Source organism: Carex rostrata, chromosome 7 (assembly GCF_964058835.1).
Source record: "Carex rostrata chromosome 7, lpCarRost1.2, whole genome shotgun sequence".
Classification (NCBI taxonomy): Eukaryota; Viridiplantae; Streptophyta; class Magnoliopsida; order Poales; family Cyperaceae; genus Carex; species Carex rostrata.
Window position 1 is genome coordinate 8,369,122 of NC_135924.1, and position 12,544 is coordinate 8,381,665.

The 12,544-nt window shown below is 34.3% G+C and overlaps 2 protein-coding genes across 2 annotated transcripts; one reads left to right on the forward strand and one right to left on the reverse strand.

The window, feature by feature from the left end:
- Positions 1 to 219: 219 nt before the first annotated feature.
- Positions 220 to 4,188, forward strand: LOC144556764 (2-oxoglutarate (2OG) and Fe(II)-dependent oxygenase superfamily protein). The gene is made up of 7 exons (XM_078305195.1): positions 220 to 411; positions 716 to 918; positions 1,387 to 1,459; positions 1,853 to 1,948; positions 2,293 to 2,343; positions 2,639 to 2,986; positions 3,533 to 4,188. The coding sequence occupies exons 1-7, from the start codon at positions 313 to 315 to the stop codon at positions 3,872 to 3,874; spliced, it is 1,212 nt and encodes a 403-aa protein (XP_078161321.1). The 5' UTR covers positions 220 to 312; the 3' UTR covers positions 3,875 to 4,188.
- A 397-nt stretch (positions 4,189 to 4,585) lies between these two features.
- On the reverse strand, positions 4,586 to 8,356 carry LOC144556765 (purple acid phosphatase 4-like). The gene is made up of 7 exons (XM_078305197.1): positions 7,929 to 8,356; positions 7,201 to 7,357; positions 6,980 to 7,087; positions 6,370 to 6,497; positions 5,931 to 6,059; positions 5,443 to 5,510; positions 4,586 to 5,078 (listed from the first exon to the last, which is right to left on the reverse strand). Exons 1-7 carry the CDS (start codon positions 8,109 to 8,111, stop codon positions 4,859 to 4,861), a joined length of 993 nt encoding a protein of 330 aa, XP_078161323.1. The 5' UTR covers positions 8,112 to 8,356; the 3' UTR covers positions 4,586 to 4,858.
- Between the last annotated feature and the right edge of the window lie 4,188 nt (positions 8,357 to 12,544).

Consider the following 12,544-nt stretch of genomic DNA (forward strand, 5'->3'; position numbering starts at 1 on the left):
GACCGAAGGACAGGCCGGATGGCTCGTGGGTTTTTTTTACAAGGTTCGTCGAGATAGCTGAGCTGAACGCGATCACGGTCCAATGGGCCTCGTCCATTCGGAGTGGCACTGAAATGAATCAAGAAGAGATAATTATTTAACAGAAGAATTTTGGTTTCATGCAGCGCACTAACCATATACAGCGATGTTTTTGATTCTCTAGTCCGTGCACTTCATGAAGCCAAAACTACTCTGTTAAACTCGGCAAAGCCTCAAAGCCAAAACTGCTCTGACATAATTGTCGTCGTTCTTCTGCCAAATCAGACACTCCCAATGGAGTGCACCGGTGCTTCTCCGGCGGCGGCGGCGGCGGCGGCGACGGCGAACCCCCGCCGGATCCTTCCTGGATTCCTCTCTCTCGATCTCTGCAAGGTGAGAAAGCTTGCCTCTGTTTGATTCGGTTCCAATATCCATTTTCCACCTTTCGTTCGAAAAGTTATAGCACTTCCCCTTTGGTTCTGGAGCTCAACTGATTTCAACTTGCTGAACGAACTGAATTCACTTTCTAAGAAGCTACCGTGTTTCCTTTTTCTTTATTCTAGTTTGCAACAGGAGTTTTTAAGTTTCAAAATATGGAACCTTACTGGCCATTTATGTGACTAACCTAATTTTAAGGGTTAACAAAATAGATATGCCACATTTATAGGTTTACATTTTTCTTTATCTCGAGCAATAGGAGTTGGAGTTCATACACAGGAGCTGCTCCACTGCGGGATACCGTACAGGGGTACTATCAACCACCCTGGCCCACCTGTCAGCCACAGGGTGCAGTCATCTACTTGTGCCCTTTGTTAAAATTCGCGAACAGCTCAAGGAGGTTGTTGAGGAAGCTTTTGACTGTCAGTTTGAATTATTTGTTGAATTTACTGCTCTAATCAGGTGCCAATTGGTTGTCTTTTCATTAGTATTTGATTTGATTGAAATTTGACAGTTTGACTTTTATCTGATACTGGTATCAATTTCACATTACTGATTTCCTGTACATATTTTTTATGCTTTGCTTGTTTAGGGTTGCCTGACCATTACATAAACTGTGATTTGAGCACAAATTGGTTGAAGTTAGAGGTAATTGCCAAATCGGGGAAATTGGGGATTTATTGAGTGTTAGTTAATCAAAGGAACCTTAATTGAGGGTGATTTGGGGTGCTTTTACAATGTAACAATATCGTTTTGATGTGACCAGCATCTTTAACTAGCAGCATTGGCAAGTGTGTACTAGTACGGCTGGGAAGTACTTGTCATGTAGAAAGTGCTCCTTTCATGTAAAGTTTGAAATTATCAGGATGACTATTCTGATATTATACGGTACTAACAATACAATATGTCATTTACTTTGGCCCAGTGCAGTTGGTGCAAAGGTGCTTCTATTGGATGGCACAGTGATGACAACAAGCCTTATCTTAAACAAAGAGACTTCACGGTACAAACATTTATATTTTACTGTAGGATTGTAGATAGTTTGCACGTGTACAGTACTATACTGAATTGGGATTTCACAAAACTTATTCCTTCTCCCTTGTTTTATTCAAATGTATTTTTCTAAAGTAGACAAGGCCCATAAGTCCCACATCAGTGACTTGGCACCCGATATGTTTGAACCCAATCTCTTGAAAGTCAGCCTAGAATCACATCACACGAGATACTAAATTTTTGCTACTTATTCTCTTCATTTGCTCCTTTTTAATCTTGGACTGGCTCTTGTTTAGTAGGTAGGAAAATGAACAACAAAATGACAACAGAAAATAAAAAAATGATGGCAGTGGTTGTTTAATAGAAGTTTTCCTTTCTTCTTTTTTCTTATTGCTGGTGAAAGGCAGTTTGCTATCTGAATGACCAAGGGAAAGATTTCAAAGGAGGTACACTTCGCTTTCAGGATGGCGAACCCTCCTCCATTGCACCAGTTGCTGGTGTAAGTACCAAACTCCTTTTAGAATTTGGAGGAGTCCTATTGCACAAAATATAAAGTTTCCATACAATTGCACTATTTGAATTGTCGGGAACTAGATCACACACAAGTAAAACTTCAAGGCCAAGTTTGTGTTCTTTAAATGGTTTAGGACCATATTGTACAAATTGGTGAAATTTTTGCCATCTTCTGTGTTCGGTTACCAAAATGCATGACCTAAAAAGTAGAGGGACCAACTTGATTTTTGTAGTAATAGGGGCCAGAAGTGCATACTGTTTTGGTGTGTGCTGTTTGTTAATATAACTTTTCATGCTCTCTCCTCTCTCTCTCTCTCTCTCATTTTCTAGGATGTTTCAATCTACACTGCTGACTACCGAAATGTTCATTGTGTGGATGAGGTGCCTCTCTCTTCCCTCTATATTATTCAACCGCACATAGTTGTGCAATAATAAGTCGATCACAAATTGTTTCATTTAACATTGAATTAAGCAATTTTGTTTCTGTTCTTCTATTCAATTCCTCTATTTCTTAGTGTAACCAACTTTACCTCAATTATCCTCAGTTTTTGTAATTGTTGCTCAACTTTACCTAGCTAACCCCTCAATCGACCCGATGTAGTCTCAATTTGCTCAGCCTGGTCTGGCCAGGATATTGACTGAAACAGTACTGAAACCAGAGCCTATTCATTGGCAGATAACAGAAGGAGAGAGGTTGACACTTACCCTCTGGTTCACTCGCGATAGCGCCTCTGATGAGGACCCCAAGCTTCTGAACTTCCTCTCACAAGCCTTAGAGAGAGAAAGAGAGAGCCCATGTTATCCTCTCCCAGCATCAGATAACATGTACTGGTTCTCTTATAATGGGTTGGGTTTTGATCTCCGCTGTGCACGAGCCTTCCAGCTTGGGTGCAATTTCTACAATTCTGCCTGTGGTGAGGAGATTCCAGAAGATCCTTTTGAGATGCTTTCAAAACCTTTGTTTATTGGTAGACGAGATGAAATTTTTGAGAAGGAATTTGTCAACAGTATGCATGCCTTGCAGGTAGCTCACACATTTTAACACTAGTGTCAGCCTTTATAATACAGTACATTTGGATATTCCCAGTTCCCTATATCTAGCTCCATAAAAAGTTGGAAAGGATGCAGCATGCTTGCTATCATGCCTTATCTATTGGTCTCAGTACTGATATACACCACTAGGTATGTGGTGGGATCAGGCTAAGTATGTTTTTTTTTCCTTTCCTTGTTTGCTACATGGAAGGGTTGTTTCTTTCTAGAGATTTGATATTGGGTACCAACAAAGTGTATCACCAAATGTCCTGAAATTTTTCTCCTTTACAATTCATGTTTTGGTTTTTGAAATGCCATTTGTGTTTGGTACACCATATATGGATAAGTATATGTTTTTTGAACTTAATTTACTCTTTATCTTTTTCACATGCTAAGGTTTGTGTGGGTACATTGAAGAGGTTTACTTTGTAGTTGTCATGAGCTTTCTCCATCATTTTACTTTTGAGTTTCTACCAGAATGATTGGCTAACTAGGCTGATAAAACCTAAGAGCTATATTGTAACTTGAAATATTGCAGGTGATGCAATTTTACCACTGGAAAGCCTCTGAGATAGCGAAAGTTAGAGGTACTATAGATCATGCCAAATCATCCAAGAAGAAGTTCATCTCCAGGAATTTGAGTTACATTCAACTGGTTTTACCATGCGATCTAGATCTTGCTGAAAGTATTTTACAGTGCAATTCTCGTGTAGAAATGGATAACTTATTCAGTTGGGATGATTTTGCCCTTGCTGTGGAAAACTGGGAGAGTTACACCTCTGAATTGCGGAGACAGTTGTTTGCTTTTATGCCAAATTGGTTGTCTTATCAAAGCATATATTATATTGATCCATCTGAGATTAATAGATGTCATAGATAGCTTCTGGTCTATTAACATGACATATTCTACCCATGCACTCCTTTTGTAGATGTGCCACAGGCACTTGTCTTTTCCTTTTTTTCTTTTGTTTATTTGAACAATCATCAATCATTAAATCCAACTCCAATCTGATACTTACATATTGTTTGGCCAATAATTTTATAAGCATTAGTTGATGACCAGCGTATATCAGATTATGCTTTCAATTTGATTTTGTAACTTTTTTTTTTTTTTTGGATATGACAAGAAATAATGTAATGTTTCCGGTGACGGTCATCTTAATTGCAGTAGTATATTTAGGAAGGTCTTGCATTTATTTCTCTATTTTCACATCTCACTCGTGTTCATCCTTTTGTAGATTTATTTGAATGGTGGAAAATTATAAACTGTAGTTCTTCAAAAACATTAAGAGCTGTTCATAGTACTATTCCTAGGCCAATATCATCCGTGATTTCCCCATATTAACGTGCAGGTTGACATCTAATTACAATAATTTTATAAAATTTGTACTGTTGTTATCTCTATTTTACAGAAGACTAGTTTTCAGTTGAACACCTGATTAAATTTCTCAACTTAGTACAATCACCCTCAACTGAAGGCAAAGACAGAGCTTTGCTTGTATCCGAGTCATACCGCAAAAGCATTCTTAGCCAAAGCCTCACCTTGGTTGGGATAGACGTTAGTTGCTGGAAAACTCGAAAACTTGGGTCATCAGAAAATCACCACATAGTTGTACAGTTTATCTGTTTAACACAATGCCAGATTATTCACCACTAGCACAATTTACAAATCCAATACACTGCTAATCTTATCGCTTTTATAATAAAAGTTTTATTGCAAACTCATTCTATTATGTAGATATTCTATTACATCTACATAATAGAATCTACATCTAAATGTATCATTCAGTACAAATCCAATTTCTGCCCTTTTCTTTTCTATGCGTTTTCCCCCAATTTCTCCATCAAATCCACAATCTATAACCTAGAATGAAGGGCAGAGCTGATCAGTAGCCTTGGCTGTGCTCCATTTATACAAAACGTTACCAAAAGCATCATAAAACACAAAATTTGCCTCAGTTTCGGACACCTCAAGGGACATGAATCCTTGACCATCATAGAAAAATCTAACTGTATCCTCATTCTTCTTAAACACATTCCGCCACGCCTTTGATCCCCCTCCACTTGTTATGTAATGCAGTTTGCTGAGTAGTAAAATAAAACATGATTCAAATATCATCGTTGTTTGTTCAATGCTACATAGGTAGTTTTTTTTTCTGAGAAAAGAACTTGATGGACAAAACAAAAAATTGCCTTGTAAATCATAGAATATTTTTTTACTCAACAAAAATCATACAATATTTTATCATTTCAATTGTTCAGTGTTGTGATTTTGTGGATTATGAGGGCATTCTTCTTTACTCAAATTGTTTGTGAAAACAGGTTAAAAAATTCTTTTGCATTCATAATAAAAGCAGGAAGTTGCAATTCGTTTTAAAAGCACCCTTGGAATACATCGTGCACAAAGTAAAGAGATTATAATCTCATATAAATAAATCAGAAGGTCACCTGTCATTGCTGCTGATATGTTGAAGGCAATGATCATGACCATTAATATAAGCATCGACTTGATTCACCTGCTTACACAAATCAAAATCTATGGGGATTCTTTTCGGATCAGAATTTTTGGTCAGTTGGTAGTTCTGTCATATTACAATACAATCTTCAATTAAGAAAATAACGACTACAATCACCTTTTTCTCTGTGGGATGAAACAAAATGCAAGAGTAAGTTTGAAGCTATCTAGGTATGAAGGGAAATTCACTATGACCCCAAATTCCACAAAAACAAAAAAAATCTTTTGTTGGAACAAGTAAAACAAGACTAAATCCTATTTTATTGCAGCACTATTAATTGGAATAATAAGATACAGGCAACCATTCCTTTCCTACCAAACCCTGGAGACCAAATACGGCTGAACAGAAAGAATAAAATAAAAAAAGAAAATAAGAAAAGAAACACCAAACTAGAGAAAGAACAAAAGAAATGTATATTACCTTTAGAACAGGGAGGAGAAGCTGGAGCAGTTCAGGAGTGTCCCCATGATCACTAACACTCCTCATGGTGTGGTGGCCCACAACAAATTTCCATTTAGCTGTTGATTTTTTAAGAGCCTCATCCAACTCCTACACATACAAATTTTATATAAATTTCTAGACACGGTTTATCTGTTACAGTATCAAAATTGTCATTCTTCCCAACTGCAAAAAAGCTATAAAATAGTTCCTTACAAGAATTTTGGTGATTTCTGGGTATAATTGTGTCATTTTATACCCATCCATTATTTATTTGTCCTATTCTACCAGATTATGCCGATTGGAGATTGATTTCAAAATTTGATTCTCTTGAGATGATACACAGAAACCATAGCTTAATTAGGTCTCCCTTGAATATCAAATATCGGTATAGCATTTTGCCAATATAATGAAGTGATACCTGAAGAAGATTGGAAAGATAGGTATCACGAGGAGCAACATCTCTCCAGTCGTAGTGGGAACTTCCTGGGTTTGTCCAGTAATCCAATTGAAATGGGGTTGTGTCCACCATGAAGAAATCCACAATTCCTAACAAAAAAGGAAAAATAACATAAATAGTAGGAAATATAATATTACATGATTATAAAGTACCATTACTGATTTACCGGTACATGCTATGGAAAATGTAAAAGGTACTTGAATAAAAAGTTTGTTCTAGAGTGAATTGATAACGTCTAACCGCTCCACATTTTTTTTTTTTTAAAGATTAGATGACAACTAACAAACAGTTTTTCTCCTATGTTAAATATTGAAAAACACAGTCATAAAAGCAGTAAAGATTACTTAGGAATTAGGTAAAGATGTATTTCGTTTCTTCTCAATTTGGAATTAGGTATTACTTTCCTTGTCAACCAATTGACCCTGATCCACTTTGCCCCTTTATTTAACTTTACCTTTTTTTTTTTAAGTCACTCAGGGAGGTTTTCCAACGGAGAGATGAAAAGAAATTACATGTTGAAGGATAAATTCATGCTTTGATTGCGAGTGATGTCTTTACTCAACTGAATTACCTGAATTAAGAATAAATGATCTCATGCAGATAAACCGTTTGTCCTTCTCCTGCAAAACTGGGTTCAACTGAGCCAATACATCTCCTCTATAGTCATGGTTTCCCAATACTATGCAGAAGTAAAATAAACACAATTAATCATACCACATTTACAAATTTATCTTACAATTGTACTTTGACTTGTAATTAAACTGGCAAACTATACAAGCATACAACACTTACCAAGATACCATGGAGTTTTAATGCTATCTGCAGTGTAAATGCCAGAGAAAGACTCATAGAATGCGGGGTCGTCAACACCTGTTAGACCATCTTCATAAAAATTGTCTCCAGTAGAGATTACATAATCGATATTAAGTTTCTCTCCTACAACTCCCATCTGTATACATATTAAAAAATTAGTAACTAAAGATAAACAAAATAAAAATGATAAAGAGGTCTATTTCATTGCAGGGTTCATATTTAAGTTGAGGTGGGTTCTCAGCGTTGTAACATAGGAATCCCAGTATCCCACTGACAGCATTAAACTAAACGAGTAACATGCAACAAGATATTTCAAAATAAAATAATAAACCACATACATTACTATAACTGAATGTCTAGTTATATAAAAAATTTCTTTTAAATTTTTACGTTCATAGAGAAAACAATCTAGTTCTTTAATCGTCATAATTAAGATTTTGGTCTTTATATCATAGGGAATAGTGCAAGATATGATCAAATAAAGTAATCACTTCCAAATCCATGTTTGTCCCATCATGCCTTTTTAATTTTTTGGGGAAAAATAGAAAGAACACTGCTACCAATTTCCATTTTCACAGTGAAAAAGAAAACTTGTGCTTGTCCAATCATGTTACACTTGTTTCTCTACAGTAATAATCAAAATATGCTCTAAGGTATAAATCAGCATAGGAACATAATAATCAAAAGGGGCGAAGACAATTCAAAACCTGAGTAGCAACTTCGGATTGGTTATATGTTCCCTTTCTCCCAAAATCTCCAATTACGAGAATAGCCAAATTCCCTTCCTTCTTTGGCAGATGCTGGATTTTTGTAAGCTCGGCATTCAACGGTGTAGATTGTAACGCGATTAATACCAAGAGAAATCCAATCAAAGCCCCCATTTTCGGCATTTGATGAAGAAAAGGAGAAAGGAGAAAGGAGAAAGGAGAAAGGAGAAAGGAGGAAAACGAAGGATGTGTTTATGTAATTATGTGTATGTAAATCAGAGCAAGCAAACGCAAGGACAAAGAAGAGGGAAGAGGTAGCAACAAACAGGAGGAATTCTAAACTTATTTCCAACAGAAAGAAAGCTTAAAATTCCCCCATTTGGGCCATTTCTCGTTTATTTGAAATTGACAGTTATGAAAGAGAATATACCGGGATAACGAGAAAGACAAGGAAATTCGCGGTTGATTTTGTAAATTCGACAAAATTAATTAGGTAATGTGGGCGAATTATTTACTCTTCTCCATTTCCTTCGAACTTGAGGTCATAAATTATAAATTTAAAACTTGAATAAGTAAATCTGACAGGTGATATGACTTAGATTAATGATGACTATTAAGTGCAGCGGCGGAGGACTAAGAGAAAATGGGGTCAATTGATTTTTATATTTAGATATAATTTTTTATATAATTTAGAGTGAAATAGTATGATATTGTAAAATTTACTTTATTCTCCGTAAAAAAAATTATATTTGATTGACCTTCATATATTTTGATCCCTATAGTTTAAAAGTCTGACTCCGTCTCTGATTAAGTAGAGAGTTCTGAAAAAAGTTTAAAATTAGTACTTGATTATGTATAACGTATATACACACACAAGAATCACATTATTTGACGTATTGATCATTAAACAATTTAAAGATGTTACGGTATGAATTTAAAATCCGAATGTATCATGTCATAATATTGAAAGATATTTCAAATAAATGTGATAGTAACAACTAATATCAAAATATTATATTTTCTATCATTTAAATAATTCACGTATTATATTAAATTTGATAGACTATTTTATTTTTAGATAACACCAAATATTATTATGATCCATCATAGTAATGAAAAACATGTCTATTATTTTAATTTTTTAACCCCAATCTACGTTTAAATTATTTAAAATTATGTTATGCTCAAATATAGTAAAAGAAAGTTTTAAATGACTCATATTAATATTACTGGGCGAACAGTTCTAATTCAACTAGAAAATTTATATTAAGAACATTAAAGCCATCTTTTAATAAATAATATTTCAAAGATTTAATCAAAATCAATTAAGAGAAGATAAGCCAAGCTCTACGAGTACTTTCAACTCTTAATAATGATAATAAAATATGAGTGAGTCTATGGTACTATGCATATCACGGGTTGTTACCGTACTACGGCTCTATATTCGAGTTTTCTAATCCTAACGGTCGATCCGAACCGTTCATCTTGTTCTCCATATTAATATGTATTTAGAGACCAAATTTTACATTTTTTGAAATTTTTTTACTATTTTTTTAGATATTTAGAAAATCGCTTGATCTGAAAATTCTGAACCATCCAAAAACAGTGATTTTCAATAAATCTAAAAAAATAGTAAAAAAATTTCAAAAAATGTAAAATTTGGTCTCCAAACACATATTAATATGGAGAACAAAATGAACGGTTCAGATCGACCATTAGAATTTGAAAACTCGAATATAGAGCCGTAGCACGGTAACAAATCGTAATATGCATAGTACCATAGACTCACTCATAAAATATAATAAATTTTTTACTAAATTTTCAAAATTGAATATATAATTTTTATGCTGTCATTGATTAATTGAAAGCTTGAAATCAATTTTTAATATTTTTCATCATTATTTTTTATCACAGCCCGTAGGCACGTTCTTGAGCAAATTAAAAGAAAAATAACTAACTATGCAAGCGTCAATACCACACAGCCTCTTATCTAATTGGTGCGATTGTAATATTGTATTAACCAAATTTGAACAATTTACTATGTTCAAATGCAGCATCCTTCCTTTTGTGTTAATATGTTTTAATTTTCACCTTGAGAAGGAAATGGAGGAGGGGTCGATCTTTTTAACTGGAGAGGAAAGAGCCAGAAGATATCCGCAATATTTAATAAAAAGAACTAAAAGTCGCGCGTTTTGTTGCTGGTTGACCGGCGCGCATTTCAATATACTCCCTGCTCTCAGCGACTTCGCATCCGCCGAGATATCTCAAACGTTGAATGTTTTTCTTGAAAATCACAACCGTTCAAATACGTTATGCAAGAATCTCAAAGCACATATAGTATTGCCGCCTTGCTCTATCCCCGAATAGGCACCGTACACGTCGGTCACGCAAAAATTGAGATATCTCACAGGACACGCGCTAGTTCTCAGCTCTCTACACTTGGCATCGAAATTTCACGCCAAGCGTCGTAGCAAATGGAACAGCTGGATAGACCTGGTCTATAACCCAGTTCATAGGCCGTAGTTGAACAATCTAAGAATTTACAGAAGCATAAGCATAAATACATTTCCTCTTATTTTAGTTCACAAATAAAAATTCTAACCCTCCAATAACTGATGTAATTTAAGAGGTTCAGTCTTCTTAACGATCATATGAAGCTTAACAAGTAACAACTACATCTCAAGACAATTTCATTTTTTTTTTTTTTTTGCAACTTGTGACAGATTTCATCAACTACATAATGTTTCTTAAAATTGTCAACTATTAATTGTTCAACACTTCAAAATGACAAAAAGATACAACCTGGTTTATAATCCAATGCATGCAGCTGTGAGCTGTTAAGTAAGCTAGCAATTAGATTATTAGAACGTGTTTATGTAAGAAGTGTGTTTATTAAATAGCGAGCGAATATTCAGTGGATGTACGGGGAGGAGCTCCAAATATATATATAAAGGATATTCTTTTAGTGGGAATATGCTATTTTTCCGGAGTACAATGTTCCGCAAGTTTTTTATTGGAAAAATTTCTATCAACTTTTAAAATAGCCAATTTACCCATAAAAACCATAAAACATCTTAATATTCAATATCCCCACTAAAATTTAACATTCTTTCTTTTATCTCCATTTATTTATTAAATTTGATTTTTATGACAAATATACCCCTTTCTTCTAAATGGAGATGTCCATTTGAATCAGCAATATGATTGAATTTTAGTCTACAACAGGCTTCCAGAGAAATTCAAGAAAATTACTAGCTATTTCATAAACTGGGAACAAGGAGAAAGCTGAGGACATTGACTACTTGATTGGAAGAAGATTTCAAATAATATACCTATAATAATAAGTTTAAGCTTTTTTGCGTACTGCAACCAAATAGTAAGTTTAAAGGTATAGGATTCTAGAGTTGTTCTAAAATCAAGATGGGCTATTCTCAATGAGTTTGATCTGACTTCGCATCTCAAACTGTAAGTTAATTCGTTAGAAGTTTGAACCACCCGACTGTTTGAAGTACGAATGTGTTAGGCCCTTTTTCGAATTACTTTTTTTTATTAACATTGATTTATTTAAATAAGATTGATTGAAAAAAATAGTCTTATTTTGAATAAACTCAAAGTTTGAGTTATCTCAAATACTCGACTTAAATTTGATTGCTCCGATTGAGAGGTAAAGCGTAATATCATGTAGATAGCAATGCAGTTCGATAGGCAATCGAGTGCTCCATGGTGAGCTTGGATTTCACGTAAGAATTATGAACTAATATATTCTTGCTATGCAATGGCCGTTTCCCCTCAAATTGTTTTGGCCAACTTAACTGTTTTACGGGTTCAAGAAGAATAATTGATCATTCGTTTAATTTTCTCCTTTTCGCAATCACCATTTTTTTTTCAAGAAAATTGCCTTCAACAAATTAGTGGTGCCGAAGAGGTGGTCAGTTACAAGAAGAAGGGATAAAAGAAAGAAATGGACATCTCCATTTAAAAAGAAGGGGTATATTTATCTATAAACTAAATTTAATGAATAGATGAACATAAAAGAAAGAATGCTGAACTTCTATGAGAATATTGACTATTAAGTTGTTTTTATGGAGAAATTCATTATTTTAAAGGTTTTCATGGGTACACTAGAAAATTTCCCCTTTTTATTTGTCTATTTCGAATTCTTTTTGTTAAAAACAATTCAAAGTGTACTTCAAGTTCAAGATCGTCACTATCAGATGGTCCTCAGTCCATGTATTTCTATTGGCTTTCCTTAGTTCTGACTTCCACAAGTTTTTAATTACTTCAGACGCATGCTTTACGTTAAAGAAATTAGACATGTGTAATCTTATCAAATATCTAGATGTTGTTATTGTTATTACTATTACTATTACTATTACTATTATTATTATATTTTGAATATCTATGATAGACAAATGAAAGCTGGATTTTTGAAATAGCACTTTTGCAATAAAATTTTGTTGTGCAATTTTTGCTATAACCCAAGTCCCAAGTTATGGGGGAATTATTTATTTTGGTCCAAATAGCTATCATGCCTCAAATTTTATGATCATGAAGTTATTATTTAATTTGTCCCAAACAGACCAGGTAATTAAGGTATCATCCCTCCCTCAAATATC

Bases quoted from the DNA above. Each gene is read 5' to 3' on its own strand.
- LOC144556764 (XM_078305195.1), top strand. From the start codon at position 313: ATGGAGTGCACCGGTGCTTCTCCGGCGGCGGCGGCGGCGGCGGCGACG. The intron at 412-715 runs GTGAGAAAGCTT...CTCGAGCAATAG, and splicing joins TCTCTCTCGATCTCTGCAAG to GAGTTGGAGTTCATACACAG. The intron at 919-1,386 runs GTGCCAATTGGT...GGCCCAGTGCAG, and splicing joins GAATTTACTGCTCTAATCAG to TTGGTGCAAAGGTGCTTCTA.
- LOC144556765 (XM_078305197.1), bottom strand. From the start codon at position 8,111: ATGCCGAAAATGGGGGCTTTGATTGGATTTCTCTTGGTATTAATCGCG. The intron at 7,358-7,928 runs GTTTTGAATTGT...ATATGTATACAG, and splicing joins AATCCGAAGTTGCTACTCAG to ATGGGAGTTGTAGGAGAGAA. The intron at 6,060-6,369 runs GTATCACTTCAT...TTGTATGTGTAG, and splicing joins ATCTTTCCAATCTTCTTCAG to GAGTTGGATGAGGCTCTTAA.